Source organism: Sminthopsis crassicaudata, chromosome 3, assembly GCF_048593235.1.
Source record: "Sminthopsis crassicaudata isolate SCR6 chromosome 3, ASM4859323v1, whole genome shotgun sequence".
NCBI lineage: Eukaryota > Metazoa > Chordata > Mammalia > Dasyuromorphia > Dasyuridae > Sminthopsis > Sminthopsis crassicaudata.
Window position 1 is genome coordinate 490106693 of NC_133619.1, and position 15287 is coordinate 490121979.

A 15287-nucleotide genomic window follows, 5' to 3' on the forward strand; every position below is an offset into this window, starting at 1 on the left:
GGATATGTAAAACGTATTTATTCTTTGTCTACAGGTTCAGAAGAGGAATTTCATAGAAAATGTTATTCCAATTATCACTTCCCTGAAGTCAATGCTAGAACAGAATAAAATCCCAGCCTTGAGAGACCTCATGAACTATCTCAGAGTAAGTAAAACCTTTAGATTTTTCCATTAATGCAAGAGTGTCTTACTTAGGATTCTCTGGTAGTTTTTAATGGCATACACATGGATTCTTAATATGTTTTAGAGTGTTGTGAGTGAGGCAGATTATTTTGTTTTGAAAATAAAATTACCTAGCCTGGCCATTTGCTGTTTCAGCTCAGATACTGCTACTGACTGCTTTGAAGTTGAACTTTTCTCTTCTACACAATTTTATGGAAAGTTTATGGAGTTTATGGAAAGCTAAATCTTCTTCATTTAATATGTCTGATTCAGGTCAGATTTGAGTATATCTCAGCTGTTGGTATACTCCCAACTATTTTTTTTTCTTTTTGAGGCTGGGGTTCAGTGACTTGCCTAGGGTCACACAGCTAGGAAGTGTTAAGTGTCTGAGACCAGATTTGAACTCCGGTCCTCCTGAATTCAAGGCTGGTGCTCTATCCACTGCGCCACCTAGCTGCCCTTCAGCTGTTGGTATAAAGCACAAGAGGTTTAGCAAAAGTCATGTAGTAAAACAAAGAGTCAAGAATATTAGAAAAGCTTGTCAGTGGAGAAGATTAAGTATCCAAGACATCGAAGATAAACCTAAAGATTCAAAGTATTAGAATCAGGACTCATAACTGGGAAAACTGTAAAACAATCTGACAAAAATGAAGTTTAGACCAATACCTCCCATCACATATAAAGATAAAGTCCCAATGGATATTTGACCTAGATATTAAAAAGTCACATCATAAAACAAATTATAGAGCATCAAGGAAGAGATTATCTTTCCAATTTGGGGGTAAAGGAAGAGTTCATTCCCAAGTAAGCATTACAAAAAATAAAATGGACAATTTTGATTATATAAAATGGAAAAGTTTTTGTATAAACAAAATTAGTACAGCTAAAATTAGAAGGAAACAATTTGTACCAAATGTCTCTGATAAGGGTCTGACATCCAAGATCTCAAAGGAACTGATGAAAACGTAAGAACAAGAGCCAATCCCCAAATGATAAAGATATTTGAAGAAGAAGAAATTCAAGCTATCAAAAGCCATTTCAAAAAATCTTCCAATTTATTATTAGAAGAATACAAACTAAAACCATTCTGAGCTTCTGCCTGCAAAGGATATGAAAATTGAGCTTCCTTGGTCATTTCTTCCCTCAGAGAATAACAAAGACAAATATCTAGGTAAGGACCAGACTAAATGTTCTAAAAATTGTTCTTAAGTGATCAATACTATTTTGTCATAGACTCACATTGGGTTATGTGATCTATTAAGACATAATAGAAAGAGTATTGGATCTGGTGTCAAGAGAATAGGATGTAGGCTCAGAATCTGGTTCTGTCACTTATTGTCTATCTCATCTTAGCTAGCCTCATCACTTAATTTCTCTGGATTTTAGTTACTTTATATATGTTAGAGGAGGGGTTTGGACAGGATGATTTCTGAAGCACTTTTTAGCGTTATGTCTATGAAATTACAATCCTAAGTATAAATATCATACATGTTGCTTAATGGCATTTTATTGATTAACCTATACTTTCAGCAGAATAAATCTTGTCATTGATTTTATAAGTAATTGAGAGAGCTTTTTTACTTCAGTTAAAAAAAAAAAAAATCAAAGAATATTCTTTGGGTCTATTCCAGGAAGTAATGCAAGACTATCGAGATGAAATCAAAGATTTTTTTGCAGTTGACAAACAGCTGGCTTCAGAACTTGAGTATGACATGAAGAAATATGAAGAACAGCTGGCAAAGGAGCAAGAACTGGCAGAACAAAGAAATACAGAAAGAGTGGCTGATATGTCAGGCACCTTAGCAATAGCACAGGTAATTTAAGGATTCCAAATAAGGCTGACTGGTAAAGATAGCTGTGATTCCTAGATCCTGAATCAGAAGTATATATTGAATTAAAATTTCTTGGGAATTTTTTGGCCATCATTTGGGTTGTCATAATTGTTATGTTTCTACTTACTATAAGAAGTTAAAGTACCTTGATTTCTGAAAATGGTTTTCTTTCAAGCTGAAGAGTGGGATGCAGTAAGAAGCTGCTGAAAATTCTTGAGGTTTGGGAGGGAGAAGAAGAGGTGAGGAATTAACATTACTAGATCTCTATTATTTTGGTAACTGTGTGGAAGATTGATTTGAGAGGGGAAGAGATTCAATGCCAGAAAGCTACCAGTTAACTTAATAAAGCCTAGCCTAGGCTCATTTCTTTGTGACTGAGAGAGGAGTGGACAGTTTGGAGGTCAAATTGACAAGGTTTAGCAGCTGAGGAAGAGGGAAGTCTGAGGATGAGAACCTGGGTAACTGAAAGGATTGGATTGCCTCAAAAAATAAGGATATTTGGGGGTGAGGGAGGCAGTGAGGTTCTATTTGGGGTGCCTACACCCCAGCCAAGGAGAGATCAAAGCTCAGAGGAAAGGTGATTGTTGCATATATAGATCTGAAGACCATCTTCATGTAAATGATAATTGAATCCATGGAAACGTATAAGAGAGAGTAGGGAAAGAAAAAAAAAAAGAGGGCTCATGGTATAAGCTTATAGATTAATGACATTAAGAATCAGGAAGACCTAAATTCCAATCTCAATTTTGACATTTTCTAGCTTTGTGACCACAGATGACTTATTTAACTTTTCTGAGCCCTAACTTCTTCATCTCTAAAATATGAATAAAATAAGAGCAATATTGTATGCAAAGCATCTTGCCAACTCTAATGTGACATATAAATATCAACTATTATCATTGGGAAAGCTTGGAGAGCAATTTTGATTAAGTGATCTGGTTGGAAGCCAGGTAGAAGGACTTGAGAAGTGAGTGGGAGGTGAAGAGTTGGTAGAAATAAATTGATTATTCTGAGTTTGGCTGTAAAAAGGAGGGAGAAAGAGAGCAATAGAAAAGATATCTTGTGAGTTGAGTGAAAATTAAGAATGGAGGAAACTTGGCCATGTTTCTGTAATGACCACATTAGTATCTTGGATACCTTAGAATCAGCTGGAGGCAGGATAAGCAAAAGTCTTTATTCTTGGTCTTTTGGGGTCTCGGTCAGGGGATTAGATATAGGAATCTCCACACCTCCTTTCTCTCTTTCCACCATCAAAGAATGATGCAGCTGGTCCTATTCCACCCTCTGATCTCTCTCACACACTTCTCTGTCTCCACCCACAGTTCCAGCCAGCACAGAATAGTGGGGGAGGGTTATTCTCCAAGCTTATGCTAATAGAGTATTGTCCAATTGGTCATTAGCCTCAAGTGCTTGGACTCAATGCAACTCAGAGTTTCAACCCTTTACATCTCCCACTTTCTTTTGTTTTAGAACACAGGTGGTCACACCCTCCCTGACTTCTCAGAGGAAAGGAGGTGAAGACACTGAAAAGGGGGTGATCACATCCCCTCCTTGCCCCCACTTCTCAGGAAGGGAGGTGAAAAGCACCAAAGGGAAGTGGGGATTGCTAGTGGGTTTCTGGGCTGAAAGGTCTTATTAGAGACAGGTATGCACAAATGCATCAGCATGAGAGGTATTACAGAAGCACATAGAATGCAGAGGCTATTAGTGATAACTCCTCACAGTCAGTGTAGGCTCAATGTGGTGTAACAAACATGAATTGTTCATGCAAGTAGTGATATAACAAACAATATAAATCAACGTGGTCTTCTAAAAGATTTCCAGAAGTCCTAGAACGGAGGGAATGTAAACATCAGTCACACATACGCCTTCTTTAGCAGCCAAGAGATAGTCCAAAATTGATCTATTATCCATTGCTTCACATGTCAGGGAATCCAATGAAGTCCTGCAACAGTCTTATGTCTCAGAGAATCCAATGATTCCTATAGATTTTAAAGTCCTACAGCAGTCTTATCATGCCTCAGAGAATCCAATGATTTCTGAAGGTTTTGAAGTCCAACAATTTTTGATGTCCATGAGTCAAACACCATAACTGCCAGGCTCTTTCAGTGGTGGGCACAGTCAGCAGTGGAATCACCCAATGTTTCTTGGGTCTTCTCCTTCGTTTCAAGGGTCATTGACACCCATCTGATTCTTTCTCCATCTGTAGAGATACAAGCAAACCCTCTCCCCCAAGCAATTAACTGATGTGGTCCCGTCCATTCACCACTTTCTGGGTCTCTTCACATCACCTGGCAATTATCTAAAGACAGTGGAGCTGCTCTCACTGGACACTGCCCTTCCAGTGGGATATAAAACCTGTCTGCCAGAATCAGTGCATCTTTGCCAAAGATCAAGAAGTTAATAGTATAAAGAGCTAGATTTGGAAGTTCTCTAGAGTTACCCATGGCTCCCCCTTTCTTTTTTTTTTTTTTTTTTTTTTTTTTTTGGAGGAGCGTCTTAATGTCTCTCTGATTCTCCTCTATACTATTGCCTGACCTTGAGGATTAAAAGGTATGCCAGTGGTGTGTAAAATCTTATACTGTGCACAAAAGTGAAATGTTTAGAAGTATATGCAGGTTGATTGTCTGTTTTTATTGCTTGTGGCACACCCATAATTGCAAATGCTTGTATAAGGAATTCAGTGACCACTCAGGCTATCTCTTTTGCTGCTGGTATTGCAAAAGTGAATCCTGAAAAAGTCTCTACCACAACATGGATAAAAGACAGACGACCAAAAGACGTATAACGGGTCACATACATTTGCCAAATTTCATTAGGTCTCAAACCACAAGGATTCTTCCCTGGAGGGTGTGTAGATGCATGGAAAGGAAGGCAAGCTGGACAGGTTTTCACTATGCTCCTAGCTTCCTCTCTTGTTATTCCAAATTGTAAACATAAATGTCAAGCAGCCTGATGATATTTAAAATGAGATTCTTGGGCTTCTTGAAACAAAAGAGTATTTGGCCAACATGGTTAGAAGGCTCTGCCTTTGAATTACCATCAAAAATAGGACCTGGAAGTCCACTATGAGAGTGGACATGCAATATATAAATCTTACCTGGATGCTTTCTCACTTGCTCTGAAGTTCCTTAAAGAGCTGATATATATATTGGACTCTACAGATTTTATTTGGGCTGTGGCAATTCTTTGTACACACCTACTGAATAGGCCAAATCAGATATTATATTTACATCTCTTGGATAATAGGTAAGAGCTAAAATGATTGCATACAATTCATTCTGCTGAGTGGACTAAAAAGGAGTTCTGACTACTCTCTTTATAGTTAAGTCACAAGAATATACAGTGCAAATATTATATTTGGATGCATCTGTAAAGATAGTTCGTTCTTTAAGAGGAACTTTAGAAACCTTTTCTTCAAGAATTCATTGCCAATTATGTAACAGTCTGGTTATCTTTTAATGGAGACTCATGTGTAAAATTTGGAGCCATGGCTAATAAAATTTGCCATTCTGGGATGGTTTCACAGCATACATTATTTTGTGCATTAGTATAAAAGGTGTATATATTGTCAGGTCTTATCCCAGATAATTGTACTGCTCACTTAATGGCCTTTAATAAAATTCTAGCCACAAGCACTGGGTAAGGAGTAAGGTTTTGTTCTGATTGTTCTGGGAGGTTCACTGACTCACTGTTTCCTTGATGAAGGACTGTTGTGGGTGCCTCTTGTGTAGCAAAAACTGATATTTCCAAAGGTTTTTGAATGATTCTTTCAACCACATTGGATAAAGCCAGTTCAACTTCTCTCAAAGTCTCTTGAGCTTCTTTTGTAAGCTGGCGTGGTGAGTTTAAAACATTGTCTCCCCTTAAAATGTCATATAATAGTTGCAATTGATAGGTAGTCAAGCCTAACACTGGATGCATCCATTGGATATCTCCTATCAATTTCTGGAAGTAATTTAAGGTGTTTAGCTTCTCTCTTGTTAAGGAGAGTTTTTGTACTGTAAGCACCTTAGAGTATACTTCATATCCTAAAGATTGAAAAGGAGAATGTCTTTGAAATTTTTTTCTGTAGCTATATGCAATTTGTAATTCCTTAGTGTTTCCATGGTTTTTTGTAGACATGCTTCTAACATTTGTTCCTCAGGTGCACATCCCAATATATCATCCATGTAATGTAATAACATTACTTTTGGAAATGCTTTGCTTACTGGAGTAAGAGCAGCAGCCACATACATTTGTCACATAGTAGGGCTGCTTTTCATTCCCTGTGGCAAAACTATTCATTCATATCTTTTATAAGGCTCAGCTAAGTTAACGCTGGGCACTGAAAAGGCAAATCTTTTCATATCCTCCTTATCTAGAGGGATAGAATAGAAACAATCCTTAATGTCTATAACCCAAAGAGGCCATTCTCTAGGCAATGAGTAGGAGATGGAAGTCCAGGTTGAAGAGTTCCCATAGTTTCCATCTTTTCATTTACCTTTCTTAAATCAGTCAACATCCTCCGTTTTCCAGATTTCTTTTTTACAACAAATACTGGGGAATTCCAAGGACTTAGAGAAGGTTGTAAATGTCCTTGGTCAAGTTGTTCCTGTACTATGTCTAGTAAGGCCTGAATTTTATCACTACCTAAGGGCCACTGTTCTATCCACACTGGTGTATCAGTTTTCCATTGGATAGGAACAGGTGAAAGTGGTGGCAGGCCTTCAACAGCAGCCCTGCCTAAAAAACCGAAGTACTCATTTTTAACTCTAATTGTTGTAAGATGTCTTTTCCCCACAGATTGATGGGGATTTTTCCACTATAAAAGGAGCAAAAACTCCTGTTTCACCTTCAAATATCCATCTTACAGGGGTAGCACTAACTTCAGCTGCTATTGATCCTCCTACACCAGACATGTAGGTGTCTGCCTTAATCTTTGGCCAGTGACTGGGCCAGTTGGCACCTCTAATGACTGTGCAATCTGCACCTGTGTCCACCAGTCCTTCTAATGCTATGCCATTTATATAGATGGTGAGCATAGGTCAGTCAGCTGTCACAGCTGCTGTCCAGTATATTCCTGGGTTTTGCTGCTTGGAGTCAGAATCTGGGCGACTATCACCAGATTGCCCATTAGGAGTCTGTATCAGTAAACTTGATGCTACTACTTCTCCTGGTTGATAAGTCACATATTGTCTACCTGTATTAGTGACTGGCATTAGCTACACATTCCCCAGTTTCCCATATCAGTGTATGGACTAACACTGTTTTGTAAGCACTCTCACAAGGCGAAATGGTCAAGCCTACTGTGCCTGGAGGCAAGGGATCCATAGGCTGGAGTAGAACAGATTTCACCTCTCCAGGGGGTATCTCAGTTGTCCCAGCTGCATACAACTCTTATCTTCCCCAATTGTAATCCCTTTCTCCCATCAGGTTGCTTCCTGGCTGATTGGTTGTGTAATCCCTTTCTCCCATTAGATGGCTTCCTGGCTGATTGGTCATGTCAGGTACTAGACTTCTAGGCACCCTCTGGGTGTAGCGTCGACTGCCATCATGCCCCAAGTATTTTTTGCCTGGGGCCCGGGAGCTGGGCCCCTCATCCCATTTCCCTGAATCAGTCTACACTCTGATGCCCAGTGGAAGCCTCTGTTGCATTTTGGACATGGGGTTTTGGGTCTTGTTCTCCCACCCTGTTTTCTCATTCTGTCTCTATGCCAACATTGAGCTTTCAGATACCCTATTTTACCACATTGAAAGCATTGACGAGTCTCTCTTGAAGTCCCTTGCCAAAAGGGACCCTGTCTTCCCATGCTGGGATCTTGGGAAGTCTGCACCGTAGTCTGGATATAAAAGGCATTTGTGCCCATTGTGGCACAGCATCTTATGATCTCCTCTAAAGGAGCATCCTTCCATAGTTCTAGTATAATCCTTCGACAAACCTCATTAGCATTTTCTTTAGCAAGTTGCCTTATCATAATGTCTGTTACTTCATTTTCACCATTAGTTCATATGACAGCTGTCTGCAAATATCCCACAAAATCAGCAAAGGGTTCATTTGGCCCTTGTGCAATTTTTGTGAAGAGCAATTTGCTCAAATGCTGCTATGGAATAATTAATCTATACTGAAACTTCTGCATAAGAACCTACACCTGTTAGTTGGTCACAGGTGATTGGAGGATTAACTCCACTATGACTATTTTGTTGGGCTTATATCCTACAGAGCTCACTATATTCAGAAAGTCACAGCAAGTTTTGTCCAGGTTCTAAGCATACCCTTGCTATAGATTTCCAGTCACTAGAGGTTAAGACTTCATAACCCAAATTCTGTAATAACATCTTAACATAAACTGATGTAGCCCCATAGAGAGTGCAAGCCTTTTTCAGGTCTTTGAGGATTTCTATATCAATAGGAGTGTATCTTCTACTCTCTTGACCTGAAGAGTTAAACTGTTGAATCACCAGAAATATTTGCAGCTTCAGATCACCTATAGCCTTCCCTTTTTCTGTGGCTTTAAGTAGTGCCTTTTGCAATCTAGTCATAGGAGGGGGTGATTGCTGGGGGGGAGGTGCTGGTGATATCACTGCCCCTCCCACTATTCCTCCCCCCTCCATCCAGGAAGGTAAAGTTGATGGGGGCGTGTCTATAATCTGTTCTCTAGTCGGGGTGGAAGCTTCCTCAAGAGAGCCAGAATCACCATGCCCTAGAACCTCATTTAAATCCCCATGCCCTCTGGGGTTATGGTCATTAGACTGTTCTTTGTCTTCCTCTTTTTTCTCCCACTTCCGCATCTGGCTGTTCCTAAAACTTTTCCTTTAAGAAAAGATTCTTAAGGGCAATTGAATTATGTTGTGTATATATATATATATATATATATATAGAGAGAGAGAGAGAGAGAGAGAGAGAGAGAGAGAGAACACTTCTGTGGAAATGGAATGAGGACCTCTATCCTTGTATTATTCAAGCAGTTGATCTCCTACCAGCTTCCAATTATCTGCATTTATTTCTTCTTCCTCTAAGAAACCAAGGGGACATATGTCCCAATGTATCCAAGAGCCTAGCGATCTTGTTCCCAGGTTACAATTAAACCTTGCCCCTCAATCAACTTAAGCATGCTTTCTGTAGCGCCCCTTTGGGTGAGGGTGGGCTGGGGAGAATCTTTTCCTAATATCTGCCCTGTTTCAGCTAGAAAAAGTTACTAGTTTAGCCCTTAACAAAGTAAGTTCCCTGTTTGTCTATTAAAATACTCACCCTATTTCCTGGTCCCGGAGCACTTCTTCAGTGAAAGTAGGGTGCTTGGTCCACACGTTGGGTGCCCAATGTAGTGACTGCATTAGTACCCTGGATACCTTAGAGTCAGCCGGAGTCAGGATAAGCAAAAGTCTTTATTCTTGGTCTTTTGGGGTCTCAGTCAGGGGATTAGATATAGGAATCTCCACACCTCCTTTCTCTCTCTCCACCATCAAAGAAAAAATCTGCTTGTCCTCCTCCTCTCTCTGATCTCTCCCACACTTTTCTGTCTCCACCCACAGATCCAGCTTGCACCGAGTTTTTGGGGAGGGTCATCCTCCAAGCATATGTTAATAGAGTATTGTCCAATGGTAATTGGACAATCAAGTGCTTAGACTGGGTGCAACTCGGATTTTCAGCCCTTTACATGTTTGAAAGCAGTTCTTGTTGAAAGTGGACATTGTATGGATCATGGCTTGAGTAAAAGATTCAGCCTTGGCAAAGAGAAGCATCATCACCCATCAGAGACAGGAGTAAAGGATAAAGGGATGAGAGCTGCCAAAGAAGTGTTTTGGAATAGGGGAGACAAGGAAGGAATTTGTAATAGATAGCCTCTCTAGTCTCAGTAAAGCTGGAGGCACGGTGTTCTGTGAAGGAAGACATTGGTGCTAGCAAAAAAAGGGACAGTTTGGATCAGCCACTGTAGGGAATGCAATAAAAAAAAACAATCAGAGAAAAATAAAGGAACTGCCATGCAGCAATAAGGGGCCAATTGAGATTGAATAACATATATTTGAGTTTCTCAAAGGCAAGATGGCAAAATAAAAAAGTAAACTGGAGTCAGAACTGACTTCTATTCTCTTCTCTGACTGGACAAGTCAGATTGTCATCACGCAGTGATGATCTAGGCAAGTCTCTAAGAGTTATACTTTGCAGAACAGTTGTTAAACTGTCTTGGGAGGGAGAATTTACTGTCTGTGAGTTCCATCTATTGATAAAGTCATAGGTCTAGACCAAAAAACAAAACAAAACAAAATAAAACAAACAAACAAAAAAAACAGAATCATGTAATAAACTTAGTTTACGTAGTTTTGTGATTTCCAACAGCTATTAGTAGTTACATAATTAGGAGTAAAGAAGGTAGATAGTTAGACATGTTCCAGGGTTATGGTTTAGATATTTTTATTTATTTTTTATTTTTCTTCAAATATTACTCTTCTTTTGTACCTATAACATGTTCATTTCGAGTGCTTGTTGTAAGAAGATGACTTTGGTAACTATAGTCTATTATAGAGAGAAATAATTATCAGAAAACATCTAGACATTTAAACTTTTTTTTTTTAAGCTTTTACACAGAAATATTTACTTCAGAAGATATCCTTACAAGCTTATTCTCAAGGCATGGAACACTTCCTCTTCCTCTGCTGCACCATCTTAATCTCTGGGGGAAAAAAAGAATTAAGTTCATATCATACCTCATTTTCCATAGAATAATCTAGCAGTTCTCCTGCTATGGAGATGCCCTTGATGAGCCTTTTGACAATCCTTAGCTTGACTGAAATGAAAAGAACTTTTCTGTCGTCTTAACCGATCTAATGGGTATGAGATGGAGATGATACCTGTTATTTTAATTTGTATTTTTCTAATTATTAGTGATTTAGAGCATTTTTTATGGCTAGTGATGATTTTCATTTCTTCTGAAAAAAGACCCTTTGATCATTTATCAATTGAGGTAATGATGAGTAGTAAATTGTGGTCTAAACAAAGATGGATCAGTTCCTTTTCTCTCTTTCCTTCCTTCCCCAAAGTAACCAAGGGCGGGTTCGGCAGCAAAGGAATTTGCTACTTAATGCTGTATGGAGACATAGTCTTTATTGATTAGAATGGAAACACTGGAGAGCCGGTGGGCAAAATGGCTGCATGGTACAAGGCCATTTGCAAAGAGAAGATTCCTGTTCTCTCTTTTATGCAGTGATGTAAGGAGGTTCCTGAGAGTGATGTAATAAGATAAGGACTCTCTTGTTATCTTTTGAGTAGAGACAGAAGTCTCTTCCCCTGCTGTGACATTTGGTCTGTTTGAGCAGATTAGAATGGGGGCTGTAAAACCCCGGCCACCTCAGATAGCCCAAACTAGTTTGACCAGATCTTGTATCAAAGGTCCAAGTCCCAAAGAAGTTGGAGATCAAACAAGGAATATCAAGGGGCTACCGCCCTCAAGAGTATGATTTTTATTTTTATACTTTTGATACAGATCCCTATATATTTAAGAAATGAGACCTTTATCAGAGAAATTTCCTTCAAAATATTTTTCTTCAGTTTCCTATTTTCTTTTTAATTTTGGGTGCATTGGTCTTTTTTGTATAAAACCTTTTAAACTTAATGTAATGAAAATTATCTTTTTTGGTTATAAACTCTTCCCTTATCCATAGATCTTGGCAACTATGTGTTTTGTTTGTTTTTTTGGTACTCTTCTAATTTGCTTATGACATCAGTGACCTTTAATATCTAAATTATGTACCTATTTTGATCATATCTTGGCATACAATGATGAGTGGGTGGTATGTCTGTGTGTGTACACATGTGCATACCTATGTCTTGATTGATACCTAAAATTTTTGTCCGATTGCTTTCCAGCTTTTCCAGAAGATTTTGCAGATAGTGTGTTCTGCCGCAGTTCCTGGGAGCTTTGGTTTATCAAACACTAGATTATTATATATATAATATATATATTTTTTTTTACCAAATCTATTCTACTGGTCAACTATTCTATTTCTTAGTACCAGACTGTTTTGAAGATTATTGCTTTGTAATAAAATTTGAAATCTTGTATTGCTAGGCTGCCTTAACAAATTTTGACCTTTTGTTCTTTTAGATGAATTATATTATTTTTTTCTAGCTCTACTAAAACAGTTCTTTGGTAGTTTGTATGGCACTGAAAAAAGTCAATTAATTTAGAAAGAATTGTCATATATATTATATAATATGCATATTATATTTCATATATATGTTATATATAAATGACAGTTGTAATGTTGATCCTCTTTGAGAATGAAGGACAGCAACCAACATAGCAATATCTCTAGTTACTTATCTAGCTTACCATGGTCAATTAATATTGTGTGACAAATATTTTGTAACTATGTTCATATAGTTACTTCATATGTGTTGGCAGGTAGATTCCCAAATATTGTATATGGTTTGCAGTTATTTTAAGAGAAATTTCACTTTTTAATCTCTTCTTGCTGGGTATTATTGGTTATAGAAATGCTGATTTTAATGTGGGTTTATTTTATATCCTGGAACTTTACTAAAATTGTTGTTTGTTAGTTTTTTCGTTGATTCTCTAGGGTTTTCTAAGTATACCATCATACTGACTGTAAAGAATGATAGTTTTATGTCCAAGGCCAGTACTTATTCCTTCGAGTGCTTTTTCTTGTCTTATTGCTATACTAATATTTTTTAGTGCAATACTGAATAGTAATAGTGATAATGAATATCTTTGCTTTGCCTGTGATTCTGGTTTCTAACCTATTCTGCTTTTCACTTCTGTTTTATAGTTGAATTCACTCCATTCACATTCAGTTATGATTACTCACTATATCTCTTTATCCTGTCCTTCTCAAGTCTTTTTTGCTTCTGATTATTGCCTTCCTTAATCTGCCCTCTCTCTAATCAGCTCTCCTCCCCCTTTTTCTTAGCCCCTCCTACTTCCCTTTGGGGAAAATTTATGCCCAATTGTGTATGTGTTTATATATATATATATAATTTTTTTTTTACATACATACACTACACTTCTTTGTTACACCAGTTCAGATGAGTGAGGTTCAAGAGTTGCCCACCTCCCTTCCCTTTTGTAATTCTTTTTTCAGTATAAAACTCATCCCTCTGCACCTCTTTTATGGAAGATGATTTTCCCATTCTTTTTCTCTTTTTTTCCCCACAGTGCATCCTTTTTTCTCACCCCTTTATTTTTAAATTGAAATTATAATCAGCTCACACCTATGCCCTCTATAAAGTCTCCTTCTAACTGCCCCAATGATTATAAAGTTTTTATTAGTTACATATAGCATCTTCCCATATAGAAATGCAAACAGTTCAACTGTATTGAGTCCCTTTTGATCTCTCCTGTATACCTTTTTATGTTTCTTTTGAATCTTGTGTTTAAATTTCAGGTTTTCTATTCAGCTCTATGTTCAGTTTTCTTCTAAAGGATTATACTTATTTTAGCTAGGTAATTATTCATGGTTTCTAGTTTCTTTGCCTTCTGGAGTATTTTAAGACTACTTTCCATTTCTTTAATAGGGTAGCTAGTTATTAACTCTTGTATGATCATAAAGATTATTTATTTCCATGTTATTTCAGTGATTTCTTTCTGGCTGCTTGAAGTATTTTCTCTTCAATCTGGGAACTTTGAGATTTGTTTATGATATTCCTTGGAGTTTTCATTTTGGCATTTCTTTCCAGAGGTAATTGGTGGGGTTTTTTCAGTTTTTTTTTTTATACTCTTTGGTTCTGAGGTATCAAGGCAGTTTTATAATATCATCTTGACTCCCCCCCTTTTTTTTATCATGGCTTTCCAGTAATTCTTAGATTATCCCTCTTCAGTCTGTTTTCAAGATCACTTATTTTTTCTAGTAAGGTATTTTACAATTTTTTTCCCCATTCTTTTCTTGATTTCTCATTGAGTCTTGACTGATTCCAATTTTTAAGTAATTTGTCATGTCAGTAAGGCTTTGTACCTCTTTTTCCATTTGGCCAACTCTGTTTTTTAAGAACTCATTTCATCAATTAAGTTTTGTACTTCTTTTACCATTTATTCAATTCTGGTTGTAAGATATTGTTTTCTTCAGTATTTGCGGGGAGGGCTTTTAAAATAAACTTGTGTATTCTCTTTTTTTTGTAATTTTCTTGCATTGCTCTAATTTCTTTTTCCAGATTTCTCTCTACCACTTTTGATTTTTATATTTTTCCCCCTCCTTTAAAAAAAAAAAACAAAACTTTCTTTAGCCCTTTCAGGAATTCATGTTTTTGTTCAATCTGCATTTTTCTTTGAGCCTTTGCTTATAGGCATTTTTTCATGTCATTGTCTTCTCAGTTTGTATCTTAAGTTGACACTAAAGTAGGTTATTATATTTTTGAGGTTTTTTGGTGGTTTGCTCATTTTTTCAGCCTCTTTCTTTACTTCGAAATTTATGGTAAAGTTGGACTCTGCTCACCTGGGATGGAGGAAGAGTCACTTTACTAAAGCTTCAGGCTTTTTTCTGTCCTGCTCTTTTAATAGCTATTTCTGGGGGAGTCTATTATAAGTTTTTGTTATTTCTAAAGAGGGGTGATCTCAGTAGAGGAATGGGCACTGTTCTTTTGATTTGTGCTCGGTCTTTACCTAGATAGGAGTCTTGCTTCATTGCAACCACAAGTGCTAGTACTCTTTTATGGCTGGAACTGCAGCCTGGAACTGGCTTTGGGATTGCCAAACAGCACTGGTCCTGTACCAAGTGCCAGTACAGGATCTTTTATAGTTTTTCCCTAACCAGTTTTCCATTACCAGTATCATCTGTGGGCAGTGAGCACTCCTGAAACTGCTGCTTCTGCCATTGTCACTCCAAGGCCCAGACCTGGTTTTGTTGTAGGCCAGTTTCCTAGCCAGTTCCTACTTCAGTGCCGTAGACCTCTCCTAACTGCCTACACAGTCTTAGGCTGGAAAATGTCTCATCTTAACTTTTGGTTGGTCATGCCACTCCAGAATTTGATATGATAGATTATTTTAAAGTTATTTTGGGGAAAACGTTGGGAGGTTTCTTCTGAAATGCTCCTTCTACATATTCACATGAACAGAGTTTAAAAAAAGCCAGGGGTTCAATGAGTGGGAGATTAAGAGTGACAACATTTCAGACATGGGAGCCAGTTAGTGCAAAGGTCTAGAAAGAGAGGTTTTATGTAAAGAGGAGGAAGTAGTAGGCCAGTATGGCTAGAACACAAAGTACATGGAAAGGTATAAAGAGTCTTAAATAACACTCAAGTTCTATGTGGTCCTAGATGCAATGAGTAACTAGTGGAGCTTGGGGTGGTGAAATGTTTAGACC

The 15287-nt window shown here is 37.8% G+C and overlaps 1 protein-coding gene across 2 annotated transcripts in view; it reads left to right on the forward strand.

Annotated features, from left to right (window-relative positions):
* The window catches only part of NCAPD3 (non-SMC condensin II complex subunit D3), a 113168-nt gene that overhangs the window by 88053 nt on the left and 9828 nt on the right, over positions 1-15287 (forward strand). For both annotated transcript variants that reach the window (XM_074303749.1, XM_074303750.1), the window contains exons 28-29: positions 35-145; positions 1794-1976. In XM_074303749.1, the coding sequence (XP_074159850.1) occupies positions 35-145; positions 1794-1976 (294 nt within the window). The remainder of the gene's footprint in view (positions 1-34; positions 146-1793; positions 1977-15287) is intronic.